Consider the following 21,657-nt stretch of genomic DNA (forward strand, 5'->3'; position numbering starts at 1 on the left):
AAGCTCTTGAATCTTGAATATATGAAAGCGCCCATGTGCACTGGCAATACGCTTCTGATCATACAGGATGTAGAAAAAATTACAAATTTTACAATTACAAAATAAATCTTCCAACAACCCCAGAAAAACGCATTTGTAGTTGTATATACTGTGGAAGGAAAAAACAAAAACAGTATTGCCAACAATATCGCTCACGTGTCTGCCGCGCTCAGCCCCAGTCCACGTGGGTTCCCCTGGCAACCAAAGGTTTCCAAGGTGACGAGCACACACAGCTACATGGTTCACTGTAAAGGGACAGGAAGGACCAGATAGACGAACATTTGTGTAATTACCGATTTAAGTTCGGTCACAATGACCTCACGGAAATGTTTTGGTGTGTTTTTTTTACCGGGTTACAGCTGTCATGTCGGAGGGTTTAAATAGAAAGGTGAAGTAAATATTTTTGCTGCCGAAGACTTCTCTCCAAAGGTAACGACGTCGCTAAAACTTTACCAACTGCCTAAACTAGTATGTGGTAAGCTAGTCTGTAACACTCATGCTACAGTAACTTAATCATAATGGTTTACTAAACTATATACATGTGTGTGTGCGTGTGTGTGTGTGTGTGTGTGTGTGTTTTAAACTTGATGCTTCAATTCACTGCTGCACTGTAGCCTGTGTCGTATATTCGTGTCCTTAATCTTTCACAGCCATAGAGAAAGAACAGAAAGCTTGACGGAAAAAAGAAGAAATGGAAGAGGAATACTCTAAGGCTATTCGTCAGGTGACTGTGATTTAGAAATTAAACTTTTTCTTCCACCTTAACGAGTTGTGGCAATTATTAATCAACTTTTCCTCCCCACTCCTCTACACATACTCATCCTTTCATCTCACTATCATCTAAGTTGTTCATCGACTGTGTGGCTATTTCTGGTGTAACCGAAGAATCATGGACAGAGGAGAATGAGAAAGCTGTGGATCAGTTCATTGAAGACGCCTCTATCACAACCATGGTAGTCTACCTGGACACCAAGGTTGGACTTCGGGTGGAGTACTCGATGCCCTTACTGGTACAACACTCTTTCCTCTCAGCATTGTGTATGGTGATTTATTTCAGTTGATTTTACTGGTCTTGTAATGTTTGAGGGGAAAATATAAAAGTGCCTAATGTTTTGTTTGTTAATTCTGTCGCCCCCTTTGCCTTCTTTTTCTGTCTCTTTCACCACTGCATCTGAATATTTATCTTCATAGGGAGAGGTGGTAGGGCAGTTGTCCTATTTTGTCCGTGTGCCAGAAGCCATAATCACACTAGAAACGTTTGATACAGCCATACAGTTTGGCACGGTGCGAGGCAACCCCATCCAGAGGCTGCTTCAAGACATGACCTGTTTGCACGCCCCCCCAGTTGCCATTAGTGCCTACAGGGAGCAGAGCATCAAGGACAGCTATACCAAACACATGCACTTATATCTCGCCAGCCTTACAGGTGGGTAAATTTTATTTTTTTTTAAAGAAACAGGCATTTCACTCTTTCAACACTTAGTCTCACATTATACGGTTTATTTGACTTCTTTCAAGTTATTTAGCTTTGCTTTTCGCACTATGATTTGTCATTGAGACTCTTTAGGGCTCATTAAAGAAGAGTCTACACAGGCAGTTTTGTCAACTTCCTTTGAAGTATTTTTCCTCATCTTACTTAACAGAAGTAGTTCTGCTTCTACAAATATGTCCCCCCCACCCCCGCTTGTTTATGCTTCCAATCTGCAAATCCTTAATATAGGCAGTGAAAATCACACGTATCTTTTACTTCCGACTTTTTGCTGCTTTCCAGTTTGACTTTAGGCTTACATAGTATAATGTACGTTTGTACCAGTGCCTTGTACTCTTGATGATAAATACGGAAGGCAAGCTTAGCTTTTCTTGGATATGTCTCCCAATATTCCTGCAAAATCATTCAAGCTCAACCCCACTGGCTGGTGAGCATTGTTAAACAGAAGTGATTCAATCAAGCTCCCCTGTGACTGTGAATTGTCTATTTATAGTATGCATACAGTATTTCTTTAAATGGAGGGAAAGGTATTTTATGGGCCTCTGCGTGCAGATTGTGCTGTGTAACAGGACTATAGGTAGGAAGGATGAAAAGAATGGAACTTGTCAGATGACTTCAGTTGATGCCGTGAGTAGTTGATGGTCACATATGAGCATTACACATGTGGTGTAATTTTATTTTCTTTTTGAACAGATGATGTACATAGGAAGTTTGGGAACACTGTTCTCTACATCCCAATGGAAGGCCTGCAGTGCAGTGCTGAGGAGGCCAGCAAGGACAGGAAGCTGATACAGAGAATGGAAAGTAAGCTAGCGGCGCTATTTGTATGCATCTGCATGCAGCTGACAAGGGTTGCTTTTGGTTTCCATGTGTCTCTGAAGGGTATGGGTTAAAAGGCTCACACTTACAAATGTCTGTTCTCTGACTTTATACTGAAGACAACATTGAAACTGCACCATGAGCTTTCTGTCTCAGGCTCTCCAGTGATTTTATTTCATTCAAGGTCCATCTTACAAAATTTGCACCTGTTCATGTTTTTGGCTGCTTCTTTCTATTTCCATCATCTATGTTCAGAACTCTGTTGCATTCTCATATCCATGACATTTCTGTAGTCATGCTTAGTAGTTATAGCATAACACCACTAGTTTATGTCTACTTATTATGTGTCTTTTCTATATTGTTTGTTCCTACCTTAATTTCCTGTGTCCTCCATTCACATGTTCTACATGTTTTAGTTGTAATGATCCACTGGACTGATCAAATCAAGGAGCTACTAAATGCGCAAGACATTGTGAACATGAGAGACAGCTGTGGTCCACTGCGGGAGATATCCTTCTGGAAGACTCGCTCTACCCAGCTGTTGAACATCAGCCGGCAGCTACAGAAGCCAGGGGTCAAGCACATCCAGAACATCCTCCAGGTTGCAAAGTCTCTGTATGTACAGCGCTTCTGTCAGCTGGCCCATGAAATACAGGTAAATCTGCGCAAAGTCAGCTTATAATAAAGATTTAATCCAAATAATGTCAACATTTTATTTACAAAACAAATAGCATCATAAGCACAAAGTGTTGTGCTTCGTATGTTGCAGTCTAGCTGGAAGGCCTCAATATGTGAACGTGAAAGCTTTGGTGAATGTGACTGAAATAATAGTAGTAATCATTCATTTCACCTTGACTTTGTGTGTGTGTTCTGCCCAGGATTGTTCTCTTCAGGCCCAGTCAAATCTGACCTTCTTGTCCATATTGAAGGAGCCTTGCGAAGAGCTTGAGCAGCTTAAACCAAGTCAAATTGCTTCCAAGTTTAAACACATTGTCAGTCTCATTCGAATCATCTGGATCAACTCCCCCCACTACAATACCAGTGAGAGGATCGTCAACTTCTTCCGCCAGGTACCTGAAATGTTAAACTCTCGCTAGATTTCAACATTAGACTTAAACCAGTGTCCTTTTCATGATACAGTTCATTTTATGGATTTTATTTTGACAGGTCAGTGCTCATTAACATAACACTTTCGGCTAATTCTTATCTATTATCTCTGGCTTGTACTGTGTAATATCCTAAATATCAAAATGAAAAACAGTGTTTATATAAAATCTCTGGTACTTTCATTGTAGATTTGGTGGATTGTATCTAACTTGTCATACACTATATATCAAATGTGGAGTGCTCATACTGGTTGTTTTTCATCATAGCTACAATAGAAGCTATATAAACTATATCAGCTTTATTTAAATAAACCTAAAACTGAAGTCCATCTGTGGGCCAAGAGAATCACTTGAAAGGCAGCTGACTGTGTTATACATTGTTCTGTTATTTACTTATCACATATTTTCATTTTGTGATAAAATGTTTTTCTAGGAGCACCTTTTTAAGCTGTATTATTTTCTGTTGTTGTGCCTTCTTTTTCTCACATGCTGGTGCTCATCATCATCACCATCATCATCATCAGAGAGACCATGAGCACCCGTTTTGAATATGTAGACATCAGAGTTCTGATATCTAGCAAGTCAATGGACCAAATAAAATATCTGATCATTTTCATTGCACGACTTATTTTTACATTTAAAATGACAGCTCCACAAGCAGAGGGATAAATTATAATAATTATAAAATTATTATGTTTTGAGTTAGCATGCTTGCATTACTTTTTTTTTTTTTTTGCTCAGATTCACTTTGTCTGGTTAATATAATTCATATAATTTGTAAATCTTGAAGGCTGCAGGGTAATGACCTGTGACTGGGGTAATTTAACAAGTAGCAGACGGGCGATGCGTTCTTTGTTCTCCTTATAATAAGTTAATAAGAGCAAGAAAAAGCTCAGCTGCCAAATACTTAAACTATATGTCCCTGTGTTGCAGATGACTAATGAGATCATCCGTCTGTGCTCTCAAAGGATCTGTCTGGACAGGATTTTTGAAGGCTACGTGTTATCTAGCAAACAAATCCTCAGCGACTGCATGCAGTGTTGCCTGATCTGGAAGGAAGTTTACCTCCGTGCCTCAAAAATTCATCACAAGTAGGAGAAATTTTACATGCATAGAAATACAAAACAGAGTTTTCTTGATTGTTTTAAATTCCTAAATATGTTGTATATAGTTAGTCTGAACTTGAACCTAAATTCATATTTAGGTTCATATTTACTTAAATAAGTTCAGCCATGTTGGTTACAGTGATCATCACCTCAGATCTTCTTGTATTTTGTTCTCAACCTTGAAATAAAAGCTGAATTCCAAAAAGCTGGAGGAACATTTTGTAGTTAATTAGGTTAACGGATAACAGTCAGTCAGTAAAGTGATTGAGTATCTTAGAGAGGCAGTTTGGTGGTCAGAGGTTCATTCATTCATTCATTCATTCATTTATTTGTTCATTTTCAGGCACAACAAATACCTATATTGAACATAAAATACACAAAGAACAAAAAAACTATCAAATGTGAAACAGTTTCAGAATAATGTTTCTCCAGGTCAAACTGCAAAGACTTGGAATATCTTGCCAACTACATAATATAATCAAAAGATTCAGAGGATGTGGAAAAAAACTCTGTGCACAAAGGACAAGGCTAAAAATCAATATTAAGCCTGTGTCTTTGGGCACTTGGGGATCTGCATTAAAGAAAACAAACAAACAAAAAAACAGCAACATGCATGTTTCTGTCATGAAAATCACTACATAGAATCAGGAATGCTTCCAGAAATGACTGTATGTAAACACAGTTAACCATGCCATCCACAAGTGCAGATTAAAGCTCTACCGTGCAAAGAAGAAGCCACATGTGAACATGATGCAGAAATGCCATCTTCTCTGGGCCAAAGCTCATTTAAGATGGACTGAGGCAAAGTGGAAAACTGTTCTGTGGTCAGACGAATCCAAATTTAAAATTCTTTTTGGAAAGACACCACATCCCCTGCACTAAAGAGGAGAGAGGTATCATCTGGTTATCAGTGCTCAGTTCAAAAGCCTGATGGTGCGTTGTGCCTATGGAATTGGTAGCTTGCACATCTGGAAAGGCACCATCAGTGCTGAAAGGAATACACAAGTTTTAGAGCAGCATACATGCTCCCATCCAGATGGTGTCTTTGTCAGGGAAGGCCTCGCATATTTCAGTAAGACAAACCACATCCTGCATCTATTACAACATCGTGGCTTCGCAGTAGAAGTTCAGACCTTTCACCAACCAAAACGTTTGGCGCATCTTGAAAGAAAAATATGACAAAGAAGAACAAAGAAGATGTAGAGCAGCTAGAATCCTCTATCGGACATGAATGTCCAGCAGCTGTTCTCCTCAGTTCACAGATGCTTACAGACTGTTGTTAAAAGAAGAGGGGAGCTACACAGTGGCAAACATGACCCCATCCGAACTTTTTAGACACGTGTTGCTATCAAATTCAAAATGAATGTTGTTCTTTAAATGAAACACATTCTCAGTTTAAACATCTGTTATTCTGTTCTATTGTGATTAAAATGTAGATTTTTGAAATGTACAAGACCTTGAATACTGTTTTATTTACATTTTACACAGTTTCCAGACTTTTTCCATGAGTCCGTGAGTCGTTTGGTACCGAGCCGCAAGAGTTGAGGCTCAGGTGTGAAGTTTATGGTTTTCAGGGTTGTTATCGTTTTTTAGCACTATTTTTTTAATGTTTTTATCATTTACTCAGATTCTCTGGTTATTTTCCTGTGTGTTATGAATAAATCTTCTTTTTTTTGGTACCAGTACTGGTTTTATGTTGTTGTATTCATCTACGACACCTTAAAGGCCGGACCGTGGTGCAAAAAATGTTGGGGACCACTGATATATACAGTGTACTTTTTCTTTTTAAAGATTTCACAATTGATAAACTTCACTCGTCCTATTTATAACCTCTAAAGATATATTATAAAATGAAAAACCATTTCATTTAGTGTTGCCCACCAACCTCCAGTCATCCAAGCCCATTTTCTGCCTTTTTTTCTGTTTCTCTTTGCTCTCTTTGCTCCGTTGTTCTAGCCTTTTCCTTTATCTTTATCCTTTTTCATTCACATCAGGTATTCCCGAAAAGGCTGGGTCCTGGACAAAACAACGTTTATCGTGGTGATTGAGTCGTATGTTCAGAGGCTCAGAGACCTAATTGAGGTAAATATTTTCTCTCGGTAGCACAGAACAAGTAACACTGCATACTGAATCACAATTATCAGGTTAACCATCATGAGCAAAGGAACAATACTAAAAAGACATGTTTCAAAAAAAGAAAGGAAAAAATGGCACCCACCTTGTGCTATCCTACTCTTTCAGTAGCTCTTCTGTAGACAGAACTCTTCTATAAAAGCAGCTTGGGCTCCTGTAAAATGGAGACTAATGACAAAACACCCAGAACAAAAACTGAAAAGAAATTTTGTTTCTATTTAAATACAATTTCTTAAACAGTATTATAGTGACAGTTTGTTCATTTGTGTGAGTAAGGTGGCCTTTATTGTTGACAACTTTATAGGTAGTCTTATGAGTCAGCAGGTGATCACCTCCAATATAATTTCAGAAAATCCCTTGTGTGGGATAGATATATATGTTGTTTGATATGAGATTATTAGCTTCTCTTGTCTGCTCACAGATATGTGACTGCCAGCATCAGTTTGCCCGCTGGGAGGATGGTCAGCAGAGGGCTCTGCCATGCTTAGGTGGTTGCAAGGGACCAGGGTTTACTGGCACCCTCCTGAAGAATGAAAGCGACTTCCATCGCAGCCTGGAAAAACTACGCTCTGTTGACAAGGGCATACTTGATGTCAAGGATACCACATGGTGCAATGAATTCAACAGGTTAAGCTTTGTTTGTTTTAAAATAATCAAATGAATGTGGAATATAATAGTTTGAAAGGGTTTTTTCATGTTTATAAAATATAATTGTTGTTTGTGGGGAGCCACGGGCAGTTAAATAAAGGGAGCACCAGAACCTATGCAACCCAAATGAGTGGTTTGGCAGAAGGTGAACAAATATAAAAGCTGTTTTTCTGATCTTACCTCTGGATGCTCATTATGTTAATACATCCCTACACGATTTTAACTTCTCCTCTACATTAATGCGTCTCTGCGGATATCAGTGTTAGTATGCGTGTCTACACTTCTGTTAGCATGCTTTTGCTAAATTCATTAAGTATTTTGGCTTGTAGACATGTTTTGGTGTGTGTATGCATGTGTACAGGTTTTGTGCGTTTGTAAAAGATCTGGAGATGAAGATTCGGGGCCTGATTGGTTCAGTGTTTACGACAGGGAACACAGTTGAGGAAGGAATTCGGCTCCTTGACGTCTTTACGCCTTTGTTCGCTCGCAAGGTACGCTTTCACAAAGACATTCACAGAAACAGTTACACAAGTTTTATCATTGGCTAAATTTGTATTAAACAATGTAACACATTTTCATTTGTTTTTAATTAAATGTTACAGGTTAATATCTGGTCCTGCGTTGCTAATTCTAATAAATCAACCCAGTATCATGGCAAAACCCTGCTGTGACTGCAACTTCTGCACATGTGTCCAAAGACACGATGGAGCAGCGTATTACACACTTTGCCATGATAACGGGGTGAATAAATTGCTGTGCTCAAGTTTGTGTGTTTGTTAGAGTAAAAGCAGTTGCACACATGGGTGAATAGTTTGCTTTTGTTGTACTAGAGACCTTCAGATTTGTTCCAATTACAGATTTCATTCAGTGCAATGATCAATCAAATGCTATTTTTCTGTTTTCATTACAGCTAAACTTTTCTCTTTGCCCTATTTTTTTCTGTTACCATCATAACATGTATCTTTGAATTCTTCCATCACAGTCCATTAAGCGCACTGTAGAAGAGAAGCTGGAGGAAACCTTCAATATCTTTTACAAAGAGCTTAAAATCGGAAACAAAGAGCTGAACCAGACCTCAATGTTTTACCCTGATCATATGCCCCGGAAAGCAGGCCAGGTCTACTGGGTGATGGCCCAAAGACATCAGTTAGAGAGATTCATGGAGGTGAGGCGTTTAGACAACAAGAAAGACCTTTGATTTTTAGTACACAATTATTGCTTTCTGCAATCACTAACCAACCTTACTTCCATCTCCTCTACTCTGTTTGCTTTCCTTTGCCTCCAGGTGCTTCAGAAGGCCCACTTAATACTGGATTCTCAGACCTGCAAGGAGTTACTTACCACCTGTGGTCAAACTATGCAAATTCTGGATGAGATTGTGAGGAAGAACTTCAGTGAATGGACTCAGAAGTTGGATGTGCAGTATCTCAAACGCCTGGAGCAGCCACTCATGGTGCGCTGCAAGAACAAGAAGCTGGACATCAACTTTGACAAGTGGGTCAAACAACACGAGCACACATGACTTAAACACAAGAGGTACAAAGCTTACATGCTAAACTCTGTGTAATAAACCTAGATGCACTATAACTGATGGTAAATACAGGGAGTGCAGAATTATTAGGCAAGTTGTATTTTTGAGGAATAATTTTATTATTGAACAACAACCATGTTCTCAATGAACCCAAAAAACTCATTAATATCAAAGCTGAATGTTTTTGGAAGTAGTTTTTAGTTTGTTTTAGTTTTAGCTATTTTAGGGGGATATCTGTGTGTGCAGGTGACTATTACTGTGCATAGTTATTAGGCAACTTAACAAAAAACAAACATATACCCATTTCAATTATTGATTTTTACCAGTGAAACCAATATAACATCTCCACATTCACAAATATACATTTCTGACATTCAAAAACAAAACAAAAACAAATCAGCGACCAATATAGCCACCTTTCTTTGCAAGGACACTCAAAAGCCTGCCATCCATGGATTCTGTCAGTGTTTTGATCTGTTCACCATCAACATTGCGTGCAGCAGCAACCACAGCCTCCCAGACACTGTTCAGAGAGGTGTACTGTTTTCCCTCCTTGTAAATCTCACATTTGATGATGGACCACAGGTTCTCAATGGGGTTCAGATCAGGTGAACAAGGAGGCCATGTCATTAGTTTTTCTTCTTTTATACCCTTTCTTGCCAGCCACGCTGTGGAGTACTTGGACGCGTGTGATGGAGCATTGTCCTGCATGAAAATCATGTTTTTCTTGAAGGATGCAGACTTCTTCCTGTACCACTGCTTGAAGAAGGTGTCTTCCAGAAACTGGCAGTAGGACTGGGAGTTGAGCTTGACTCCATCCTCAACCCGAAAAGGCCCCACAAGCTCATCTTTGATGATACCAGCCCAAACCAGTACTCCACCTCCACCTTGCTGGCGTCTGAGTCGGACTGGAGCTCTCTGCCCTTTACCAATCCAGCCACGGGCCCATCCATCTGGCCCATCAAGACTCACTCTCATTTCATCAGTCCATAAAACCTTAGAAAAATCAGTCTTGAGATATTTCTTGGCCCAGTCTTGACGTTTCAGCTTGTGTGTCTTGTTCAGTGGTGGTCGTCTTTCAGCCTTTCTTACCTTGGCCATGTCTCTGAGTATTGCACACCTTGTGCTTTTGGGCACTCCAGTGATGTTGCAGCTCAGAAATATGGTCAAACTGGTGGCAAGTGGCATCTTGGCAGCTGCACGCTTGACTTTTCTCAGTTCATGGGCAGTTATTTTGCGCCTTGGTTTTTCCACACGCTTCTTGCGACGCTGTTGACTATTTTGAATGAAACGCTTGATTGTTCGATGATCACGCTTCAGAAGCTTTGCAATTTTGAGACTGCTGCATCCCTCTGCAAGATATCTCACTATTTTTGACTTTTCTGAGCCTGTCAAGTCCTTCTTTTGACCCATTTTGCCAAAGGAAAGGACGTTGCCTAATAATTATGCACACCTGATATAGGGTGTTGATGTCATTAGACCACACCCCTTCTCATTACAGAGATGCACATCACCTAATATGCTTAATTGGTAGTAGGCTTTCGAGCCTATACAGCTTGGAGTAAGACAACATGCATGAAGAGGATGATGTGGACAAAATACTCATTTGCCTAATAATTCTGCACTCCCTGTACACTTTACTGTTAGGTGAATACACAAATGTGCTCTTACACAATAGATTCATGCAAAGACCAAACATTTGGGCATGAATACAAACACACAAATGTGTACATGTGCCGTTTTTATATAAATGTAGGGGAGACCGGGGATAGTTGTAACATTTTTGACATTTCTGTCTGTAACTCGGAGCTCTTTTAAGGTAGTGGATTCAAAATGTAATGCAAAGTATTTACATGTCTCGGCTATTAAATAGTGCAGCTATTTTCTCTGCAGCACAATTACGCATTTCTATGGTATGGTCTCAAACACAAAGAGTGAAATGTTAAAATTAACCCCATAGTCTGGGTTAGTTGTAACATATCCTGGGGTAAAATGTAACACAATGAAATAAGGATACTAACAAAACATTAACATGTAATCTTTGTTTATTCAACACATGAATGCACTTACATCCATTTATGTAGCTGTGTGTGTGTGTGACAGAATGCAGAAATCTAGCTTTTGAACATATTCCAACCCCCCAAAAAAGACAAATTATGGAATTTTCTGCAACTGAATATTTCATTAATTTTGGTTGGTCTTCCTTGAGTTTGGCCTCATTGGCTCAGTGGGCATTATAACCTACAACTCTTGCACCAATTTTGAACATAACAATGAAGCTGAAAAAATGTAGTTGTTCACCAGCATCGCAATTCCATTACTTTTTATCCTGGCTTACCTTGGTGTGGTTTGCAAAGTGCTTCAGAAAGATGAGGAAATCTGTTTCTTGCATCCATCCTGACTTATTTCCACTACCAGTACTTCCTACTGGTCCATCTCTGACACAGAGGTCTGCATAATGTATGTGTGGGAACACAAACAGTGGAGGAATTGTGTTGCCAATGGCATTAACCACATATACAAATGCGACCAGTGAACCTCTCTCTGCTGATGTCGTTGCCCCAACTTGTTTAATATAAGTTAAAGTAATAGTGTGATAAGTTGTAACATCTGCATTATTGTTACAACTAACCCAGACTGTTGCTGTTACAACTGACCCAGACTCCTATAGCCATGAACTAGCTAACATTACAGCCAACGGCTAAAACATTAGCACTAAAGACCTACACAGAATATATCCCCATAGACATACAAATAACATAATTTAAGTTTGATGAGTTTAACTGCAAAGCAGATAATGCTATTAGAAATTGAAATAAAGTAGAAAAACTTACTTTTTGGCATACAAATTACTTTTTTTCGTGTTAAATTGTCTGTGTTTGACAAAATGTGCTGATTTTTCACATGTGATAGCAGAACTGAGTTGGGCATGCACAGGATGAGTCACATCATTTGAAACTTAGCCCTGATTGGAGAAATTGGAAGTGTTACAACTGACCCACGTTACAACTATCCCCGGTCTCCCCTACTGCAGAAGTTATACTTGAAATGTTTCCAACAAGATAGCTGTTTACTGGAGGCAGTGTACTTAATGTTTTAGCTTAAAACAGTCATTAAAGTGTATAATTTCCCAGGGGTCTCCAGAGATTTACGTACAACTTTACATTTTAATGTACTTACTCTGTATTGTTATTTTGTATCTTTTTTGTCTAGCGACCTGTTGAATCTGTTCTCTGAGATCCAGTGCTGGGATCGACTAAAGTTTGAGATCCCCCAGAGTGTATCTGACATTTACCAGGACAGAGATGACCTCAGAGGCCTGAGGCAGCAAGTACTGCTGCTGGTCCGCGAGTATAACAGGTCTGACTTGGAACACTCGCTTGCAGCATTACACAGCATCACCATTCATCTGGAGAGCTTGACCAGTTTTTGTGTTGTGAACACGTCTTGTGAATTAACATCCTTGTAATTGTGAGCACTATAAGAAGATTATTAATCAGTGAGCTAAAGAAAATCACTTAAATTAAAGGTCCTGTGTGCTTACACTTTTATACAAAATGAAACGCGTGACACCAATACTGATCAACATTTGTAAGACTTTAAAATGGATTCATAATTTCGCACATTTACACACCTACAAGCACAGAGAAAGATGTACATGCTGTATTTGATAATCCTGCCTGTTCAGATATTATTCAGTCAGTAGAAAAACATATTTATCTGTGGGTCCCAGGATCACAGAAATGCTCTCTCCTGAGGAGTTGGGTCTTTTTCGGGAGAGAATACGTTTCATTGATAAGAAGATCCAGCCGGGTCTGACCAAACTCCTGTGGTTGTCTAAAGGAGCTTCTAACATCTTCATCCGTGACTGTCTCCTGCATGTTGACAAGGTTGTAAGATTGCAGTTCACCTCTTACAGATATTTTTCTTTTGAGCCTCAGACTGGTGACAACAGTAACTAAACTAGCAACAATCACATTTTCCTTATCTGTAGCGTATTTTTTTGAACCTGTAATAAACCTCTGTGGATGAGTCTTACTTAGCAGCTTCACTTGTCTTCTTCCCTCTACTGTCCTCTTACTTTCAGCTCCATGTGATAATTGATAATTACAAAGTGTCCAGTCAGTCCATCTTCAAACACTGTCATCAGATTAGTGAAGCACTTCTGGTTAAACTGGATGGAAAAACTGTGTACAGGTAAGAACTGATTTAACAACTCATTTTCATTACATTACAAGTCTGTCTAATAAATACATAAAATAAATTCAATGTAAAGTATTATTTATTTAATTCAATTATTTTCATTTAGGAATCTGGAGTTTGAGGATGACCAGAAGGCTCACCTGCAGAACATTCTCCAAATACTTCGCTCAGCACACCAGGATATTGTCAATATCATGACCCGGATCTATGACATCTTGGCAGATGATGGACCTGAGGTATGTCCTCTGTTCATCTGCCATAATAATAATAATAATATTAGTTTCTATTGCAGTATTTTGTATGTTAAAATTGTGAAATGGTTTTTAAGGTCCAGGAGCACTGGGTGAACTACATAGAGAGGGTGGATCATATGATAGAAGAAGCTTTCAACAGTAACATCAAAAACTCCTTGAAGAAGCTATCCAGAGCGATCAACGGTGACAGCAAGACTACACCCAGCCCCCTGTTTAAAGTCCTCGTTACCCTCCACAGTGCAGCTCCACAAATGGCTCCAAAGGTACTAGATACCTGTTTTAATCCGGTTCAGTCATTGATATTGATTTGTTGACATTGTGAAGGGACATGTCCATATATGTTAACAGTTTAAAACATGAGTATGTGGGTCTCTTTTAACAGGTAGCGTTTTCCCCAACTCTCAGAAAGCTTGCTCAGGTTGTGAATGTTATGCCTCAGCTCATCAGTCTCATCTCAGAATTTAAACGACTCCAAGAACTTCTCTCCAACCAAGAGTCCCAGAAGGATCCCATACACATCATTATAGGTCAGAACATTTTTTTAAAACATAAAAATACAGTATAAACATATATGTCACCATGTCTGTAATTCTATCCTTTAACTCTGATGCTGTTTGATCCACCAGGGCAAGATGAGGGGATAAAAAAGATTCAGGCTGCAATTGCCTCAGGGATGACAGCCAATGCCAGCCAATTGCAATCTCATTTAAAAAACTGGGACAAATACAGGGACATCTGGGAGATGAATAAGGATTCCATTATACAACGCTACCAGAGACTTAACCTACCACTGTCTTCTTTTGATGCAGATATACAAAGGTACTGTGAAATATAATCTAAATATTTAACGTTGTTCTCTTGAGTCGTCCACAAAGTTTTTTTTCTGCAATATTTTATCACGTCTTGACTTCCAGGTACTCAGAGAAGGCCAGCAGTGTTCAACAAGAAGAGACGGTGCTTAACATCCAGTTTGTCATGCTGGACTGTTCACCGCTCAAGTCTTCCTTGGTGCAGCACTGTAATGAGTGGCAAACCAAGTTCACTCAGCTTCTCAGTGACATGGCCAGCATGCGCCTAAAAGAACTTCATGCCTCCCTGGAAGACAGTGCCAGCAGGTGGGAAATCAGTGAAATAACCTTATCGTACAGGGGGGTTTATGTCGCTGACTCTGGGACCTAGTAGATGAATTATATTCACTAGATTTCTTGTGAATATAATTAATCAAGAGTTAATGTTTGAGGACTCATTTCCTAGAAATTCCGTATGTTTTAAGGTCAATATTTAATGTTGTTTGAAGTGAAGAAGTCTTATAAAAGTTTACCAAAAATGTCATTCTACTGAGAAAAAGACATCAGTTATATAAGTGTTATCAAAGAGGAGTTTGTGTGAGCTGTGCGCTATCCAGTACATGCTTTGATCATGAATTACGAATTGAATGTCAGCGCTTGTTTGCCTGAAGCCCTTAACAGCAACATCTACAGGTCAGCCCACGCAGTGCAGGCTGCTACCCTTTTTAATTTTTCATATTTATTTCCTATCTTATTCATAGCCTTTCCTTTTTTGTTTTCTTTAGGTCACGAGCAGTTGTCCAAGCATTTCACTACATATCGTACTGTGTATGACTGTGTACGTGACAAATAAAATTTGAATTTGAATTTGAATTTGAATTTGCTTTGCCCACACACACTTGCAATCTTGTGCACTTTTAGCAGAAAAATGTAATTGTATGCTACACTTAACCGGCATTTGATACAATCTTTTCCAAACTTAGCTTCGGAGCAGTCGGCAGCGCTAAGTGTATTTAATTAAGCAGAGACCTTGTGAAAGAATTGAAAATAATTTATCGAAGCACAGAGGTTGGGAAGTAACATGCAATTACAATCACATAACAAGCAGTTATTTTAGATGTTTGGATGCTGGGTAAAATATAAATAGAGCAAAATACAATGATTTTATTCACATTAAAACACAGAAAACAAGTTAATGTTTAAACTGAAAAAATATTCGCTTGTTTATAATTTAATGGCAGTAACACATCTGGGACACAGACTGTGTTGTAGCCCATCTTCTGTGAATAACAATCCATTTACAGCTATAAACTAAGTAGACCAGCTGCTGGACTAAGTAGACGAATGCTGTCCAATAGTATTGTAGCTGTTCAACAGTCGGTCTTCTTTATGTTTTTCGTTTGATGATGCATCAAATGTTTTCAATTGGTGAAAGGTCTGGACTGCAGACAGGCCACTTCTGAACCCAGACTCTTCTACTGTGAAGACATGCAGTTGTATTAGATGCAGTATACTGCTTAACATTGCTTTGCTGAAATAACCACTAGATGCATTTTTCTTTTGCCCATGTTCATTTCTGAGAAACTGTCTCACTAAGATGCTCATTTTACACCCAGTAATGTCAGTGAGCTGCTGCCAATGAATCTAATTAGTTGCAAGATGTTCCTTTTGTTGCCTTATCCCATCTCAGTTTAAACATTTTATATGTTTTATCTGTTTTTAATGTATTAATGAGTATACAGTGTGGGTTTATGATAGCACAACATACACAACGTTCATGCTAGTGGGGTACAGTTATGCAAAACATCACATATGTCATTAATTTATTCTTAATAGGCTACCAAACTGTAGCCTAACGAGACTTTTAGTGGGTCTTATAGTCTGTTGTATTTGGGTTTTCAGGAGTGACATGACATTTCATCTGTCTCTTCTGTCCTCTGAACACTTGCAGTCTTAGTGGGCACTTAATTGACTGTTGACTTTTTACAAATCCTGCAAGTGTGACTATATCGTGCATATTAGGGCATGTTTTAGGGTACAGAACATGAAGATGAAGGGACGATCCAGTTAAGATTGCCGAAATGAATGTTAATGAATGAATATAATAAAAAGCAAATCTGACTTTGTGTTGTATTTGTTTGTATGTACTATGTGTGCTTAGGCTGAAAAAATCTCCCCAGACGCTGACGGAGCTCAGTGAGAGCCAAAAGCTCTTGGAGACTCTCCAGAGCAATTTGGCCAAGACCGAAGCTCAGATTCCTGTCATCCATGAACAGTTTGCTATCCTCGGCAAATATGAAGTCCCAGTGGAACAAGATGTAGGTGCCTTGTTCATCCCTAAACAAACTGAAAAAGCACATGTTTTTGTGTATGTATTATATACAATCACATTGGATTTTCACATTGTCTTTGTATCGCTGTAAAGTCTATCCAGTTATCTCTCTCAGTTATTCCAAGAGTACTGCTGGTGTTGCTTATGAGCGACATGCCGAATAAAATGTCTTTCATATTGTTTTGATATTGACAGTAATTGTGCAGTTACACAGAGGGTGAAGTTTATCATTCATTGGCCTCAGATAGTATCAAAATATAGTTTACCAATCAAAACATATCTTTTCTAATCAAGGCCAAATTTATTTTGTATACCTTGAAGGTTTCTGAGTGTCTGCACACATATACACACTGTTGGAACATGTCATGAAGAAATGCATTCCCTCTAATCATGATTCAGTTCTGCTGACTGTGTTCGGTTTCTCTGCAGGTGCAGGAAATGCGTGATGTGCTGAATGAGGAGTGGGTGTGGTTCCAGCAGGTGTTGATCGACAGTGACATCATGCTGCAGAAACAAAAGGAAAAGTTTAAGAACAGCCTCCTCCTCTCGTACGAGGAGTTGAAGAAGAAGGTTGAGGCCACTGTGGAGGAGTTCAGTGCCACAGGTCACAGTCCCTCTCTCTATCTCCCTCATTTGCTCTTTCACATATTCAGATACTTTGTTTTCAAGTTTGTCATGATTTTGTGATTGCGCACCTTTCACTTGTTCTGTTTCTTTTTTTCTCATTAACGATCTAAATTAAGCCTCTTTTGGAACAATACCCAGTTTCTAATCTTTTCTTAACCCTGTATCTCTATGCTTTGTTACTCATAATACTTCATCTTTATAATGCACCTCACCTTTTCCACCTCTTCTGCCTTTTCCTGCTGCTTTTATGTCCAATATTATCTTTTTTTCCTATTTAGAAGGTTTTACTTTTGTTTCACGTCCTATTTTCATTACTTCCACTCAAAGTCTTTGTATGTTCAGTGGTTGGTGAATAGACTAATAGACCAATATTAAATCCTTTGTAAGCGCTCTAAAAAAGTGATAAAAGAAATGTTTCCACAGTTAGATAATATAAACAGAAATATTACATAAGACATACTACTTAGGACAACTTGGTAGAAACAGTATGACTTAATCTTTGCTCTTATTTTTTCAAGGCTTAGGTCAGTCTTAGTGTGTTTGGACAATGTTTGTTTCTTCATGTTTTTTTTCCAGTGCTAAACAGATGATTAATGTTTATGTGCCTTCATGAGTGCATACCTCACTAAGTTTTTTACATTTGCATATCCAGGTCCATTTAACAGTGCACTGAGCACTGACTTGGCCTTAAAACAAATAGCAGAGCATCGTAGCCAACTGGAGACTCTGAAACAGGAAGAAAGCACCATCCTCGATGGGCTGAGATTCTTCAAAATAGAACAAGCCCCCTCCAAAAGCATACGGACTCTGGAGAAGGTGTGGACCAGCACTAGGCTCAGAATGTTAACATAGCATTGGTGCAACACAGTAACATTTGATGACAATAAATTGTGCTATGTGGTTTGTAGGACTTGGACCAACTGCAGCAGGTCTGGGATATCACAGAGGAATGGAACGGCAACTGGAATATCTGGAAGGCTGGCCAGTTTGGTACACTGCAGACAGAGAGCTTGGAGACTGCCGCACAGGACATGTTTAAAAAACTCCATAAACTCCAGAGAGATCTGAAGGTCAGTACTTCATTGAAGACAGTCTAGTGACTGCTAAATTTACAAAATTTGTTGCCAAATCACAAAATGCAGTACCTAACAATACTTGACATTTTCATCACACAGCTGTGAGGATGTGATCTCTGTCTGATTGCAGGATAAACAGTGGGATATTGTAGATTTCTCCAAGAACAAGATTGACCAGTTTAGGCAGGTCATCCCGCTCATTGCTGATCTGAGGAACCCAGCCATAAGAGACAGGTACTGACTGAAAACAGGCTCTCTGTTGTCATTTCAGTATATGTTGGATGTGTTAAAATGAATGAAGCATCTGTGTGCCTAATGGGGTTGGTTTACAACTACAAATGAGCATCATTAAAAGATTAGAGAATTAAGACTGTGAGCAGTTTATTGCTTGTAGCTAAGTTGCTAGTGTCTCAAATCAAGAACTGCCACAAAGTGTTAGCTGACACTCCCCCTCTTTTACACTTTGTTTCTTTCTCTTCTTACAAACAGAAGATTTTCCTAGCTTTGTTTTTTAGATACAACAGACATGAGTTACATTACTGCATCACTATTACCACACTGTTTACACACTAAAAATTCACGAGTGCTTTTGAAATAAAGACCTGTGTGTTCTTGCAATTAGCCTTGCATATTTCTTCATCTGAGAAAAGTGGGACAAGAATAACTTAACTTAAAATGCGTCTTTCAGGCACTGGAAGCAGATCTCTGAGGAGCTGCAGTATTCTTTTGACCCAACCAGTGTTGAATTCACCCTGGAAAAGATCATATCTCTCGGCTTCAACATGTATGCTGGAAACATCTGCGAGATCTCTGGAGCCGCCACCAAGGAACTCTCCATAGAACAGGTGTTTTTTAATAAATATAGACAGGTGCTCAGTGGGAACTTTTGTGGCACTGTGAGTGAAAGCGAGCCTGAAGGGAGCAATTGCTTGATGTGGTTTAGTCAGTATTACCCTATCAGAATCTGAAATTTAAATTCTCCATTAGGTTTCAGAAAGTGTTTCCTTCCAGGTCACACAATTCATCCAGCCATCCATTTTCTAGGTTATGGAGCCAGCACTCTAAGCCAAGACCTCCCTCTCGTCAGCCTCCTCCTTCGGCTCATTCGGGTGGGAGATTATATCTCCAGGCCTTCCGAAGTCAGCCTAGAGATTTAATCGCTCTAGCGAATGCGATGCCCAAACCACCTCAGTCGGTTATAGTAGCAGTAACAGAGTCGCAGCTATAATCTGAGTCCTTCCCAAATAGAAGAACTACTCACTTTATTGACAAGGGAGATCTCAGCCACCCTCTGGAGGGAGCTCATTTCTGCTGCTTGTATTTCCAACCTCGTTCTTTAATCCCTACCAAGAGCTCGTGGCTATGGGTGAGGGTAGGAACATAGATCGAACACACTCTTTCACACTCTTCACTACAACAGACTGCTACAGCATCCGCATTACAGCAAAAACAGCACCAATCTATCACTTTCCCCTCTCCACTCTCCAATCACTTATTCATAATACCTCCACTCAGGGCAGCACCTTGTCCCTGACCTGGCCTGGGCACTCCACTGTATCCCAGCTGAAACCAGCTCACACTCGGAGGTGCTAATTCTTATTCCCGCCACCTCAGACCCAGTGATAGGAAAAAGAATCTCTTGTAAGAGGTCACAAAAGAGCGATTGGAAAAGAAATTTTGTCATTATGCAAATGTAAAAGTTCTCCATCCCCAGTGAATTCATACACTAAAACTCAAAGCTAAGGGGAATTGTGCTCTGTTATTAATCGGGTCATATGACTGTCTCATCAATCAAGTTGGGTCAATATGAAAAGACTGGAAATATTTCCTCATTATTTTGCTAGGTCAGTGTGGTTTTTCTCTTAAAAGTGCTTTTTATGTGTGACATTGAAGGGTCTGAAGGGTATCACCAAGACGTGGAAGGAAATGACCCTGGACATAGCACCTTACAAAGACGAAGGCCACTATCGACTGAGGTGAGAAAGTGAGCCCCCTCTGTCCCCTTCTGGCTGCCTCTGCCTCAATTTTATCCCACAACTTAGACATTCACATTACTCACACCCTCATTACACATACATATAGGATCTTGGGGGTGGGCACAATACACGGAGTCCAAGTTACCATCAGGGTGTATACCTCACCCCTGGCTTCGTTGCCCACCTCTCAATTTTAAATACATGTAGACATTGAGGGCTAACAGGAGGGACTATGCGCTTACCTGCTGCTCTCTGGCAGGTAGCTCCATGCCCTCCTGGGTTTTAAATGCACCTTAGAACACACATGCATCAACACGACAATGAGCGGGTGGAGGGAGGTTTGGAGTCTTTTCTCACCCCCGTTCTCTGCGGCCTGCTGGAGCAGGGGGGGCTGGGAGGAGTTGGCCGTCCGGCTGCGGTCTGGTGTGTGGGGCCTCCCTGCTGCTGCGGAGTCGGGGCGGTCTGCCTCTCCCCACCGCAGGGAAAAGGGTAACACCACCTGGGTCTGGGTGCAGTTCCCCCCTCCAGGGGCAAGGGTACCTAGACCCGGTATGTAGAGTACGCTTGGGGAGTGTGATTGCGTATACAGCGTCTCTTTATGTCTGTCTCCACGTCGGTTGAGTGTAAAGTGCACATGAGAGCATGAGGGTGGGAATGGATGTTTGTGTTTGTGTGTGCCTGTATGTTTGTATCTATATGTCAGGTTGGGTATCAGACGCCACCTCTCTGGGGACATCTCGGGCCTTCCAAGGTTTGGAGGCCTATCTCCACCCACCACCACTTCCCCTGCCGGTGGCGGACTCCCTCAGGTGTCGGTGCGTTGGTGGTTCTTTGTATCTGGGGGTGGGCGTCCGGGTACACACCGGCTCACTCCTTGGCGGCCGCTTATTGGGGCTCGCTCGGGCCATTTCGGAGGTGGGGTGCCCCCGGCCTCTCGGCCTGGGGCTCGGTCACTCAGGCACAGCTGGCTACCGGCGGAGCCCACGGGCGCGTCACTGCAACTCCCCCTGGCTTCTGCTCCGCGGCTGCTGAATGAGCCCTCATCTGGGACTCTCCTTAGCTCTAACTGGGACAGTGGCGCAGCTGCCCCTCTGTGGGTCTTCCTTGGTCTCTTGTGTTCTGGGGGCCTCTGGATGTCTGGAGTTTTGATCTCCTCCATACCCGCTTGATACCATAAAGGACAGGGCTGTGGCCCCCCCACACTCCCTAACAGATCATTACATGGAGAAACCTTTGGAATGCAAGCATGCTGATCCACACAGGTATGCACACATGGGTATTCACAGACGCGGACTAAAGCTTTCTTGGCTGCTGCCTCAAAGCACACTGTGCGCTGTCTATCTTGCGTGCTGCACAATATCGTCTATTATTTAGTAACTATTGATATCTATGACTAGGTAGTTTATTGTGATGGTGCTTTTTTTTTTCTATTTATTATGTTGCTCTTTGTTGTTTGCTGTCTCCTCTGTTTGTTTGTTTTTTTTTCTCCATACAGGTGACCCAGGAGTTTGTTTTTTTTGTTGTTTTTTT

At 40.4% G+C, this 21,657-nt stretch overlaps 1 protein-coding gene across 2 annotated transcripts in view; it reads left to right on the forward strand.

Moving 5' to 3' along the window:
* Positions 1–269: 269 nt before the first annotated feature.
* Positions 270–21,657, forward strand: part of dnah2 (dynein, axonemal, heavy chain 2) — a 64,569-nt gene continuing 43,181 nt past the window's right edge. For both annotated transcript variants that reach the window (XM_080866902.1, XM_080866903.1), the window contains exons 1-28: positions 270–468; positions 690–763; positions 885–1,049; positions 1,231–1,465; positions 2,222–2,332; positions 2,764–3,002; positions 3,226–3,417; positions 4,387–4,544; positions 6,554–6,641; positions 7,114–7,319; positions 7,702–7,831; positions 8,323–8,505; positions 8,626–8,834; positions 12,085–12,231; positions 12,605–12,761; positions 12,959–13,068; positions 13,181–13,310; positions 13,403–13,591; positions 13,711–13,855; positions 13,955–14,147; positions 14,243–14,443; positions 16,278–16,434; positions 16,878–17,052; positions 17,728–17,891; positions 17,984–18,145; positions 18,282–18,385; positions 18,840–18,996; positions 20,045–20,127. In XM_080866902.1, the coding sequence (XP_080723028.1) occupies positions 731–763; positions 885–1,049; positions 1,231–1,465; positions 2,222–2,332; positions 2,764–3,002; positions 3,226–3,417; positions 4,387–4,544; positions 6,554–6,641; positions 7,114–7,319; positions 7,702–7,831; positions 8,323–8,505; positions 8,626–8,834; positions 12,085–12,231; positions 12,605–12,761; positions 12,959–13,068; positions 13,181–13,310; positions 13,403–13,591; positions 13,711–13,855; positions 13,955–14,147; positions 14,243–14,443; positions 16,278–16,434; positions 16,878–17,052; positions 17,728–17,891; positions 17,984–18,145; positions 18,282–18,385; positions 18,840–18,996; positions 20,045–20,127 (4,223 nt within the window). In that variant the 5' untranslated portion in view covers positions 270–468; positions 690–730. The remainder of the gene's footprint in view (positions 469–689; positions 764–884; positions 1,050–1,230; positions 1,466–2,221; positions 2,333–2,763; positions 3,003–3,225; positions 3,418–4,386; positions 4,545–6,553; positions 6,642–7,113; positions 7,320–7,701; positions 7,832–8,322; positions 8,506–8,625; positions 8,835–12,084; positions 12,232–12,604; positions 12,762–12,958; positions 13,069–13,180; positions 13,311–13,402; positions 13,592–13,710; positions 13,856–13,954; positions 14,148–14,242; positions 14,444–16,277; positions 16,435–16,877; positions 17,053–17,727; positions 17,892–17,983; positions 18,146–18,281; positions 18,386–18,839; positions 18,997–20,044; positions 20,128–21,657) is intronic.

The sequence above is a fragment of the Rhamphochromis sp. 'chilingali' genome (assembly GCF_963969265.1).
Source record: "Rhamphochromis sp. 'chilingali' genome assembly, chromosome: 1".
Taxonomy (NCBI): domain Eukaryota; kingdom Metazoa; phylum Chordata; class Actinopteri; order Cichliformes; family Cichlidae; genus Rhamphochromis; species Rhamphochromis sp. 'chilingali'.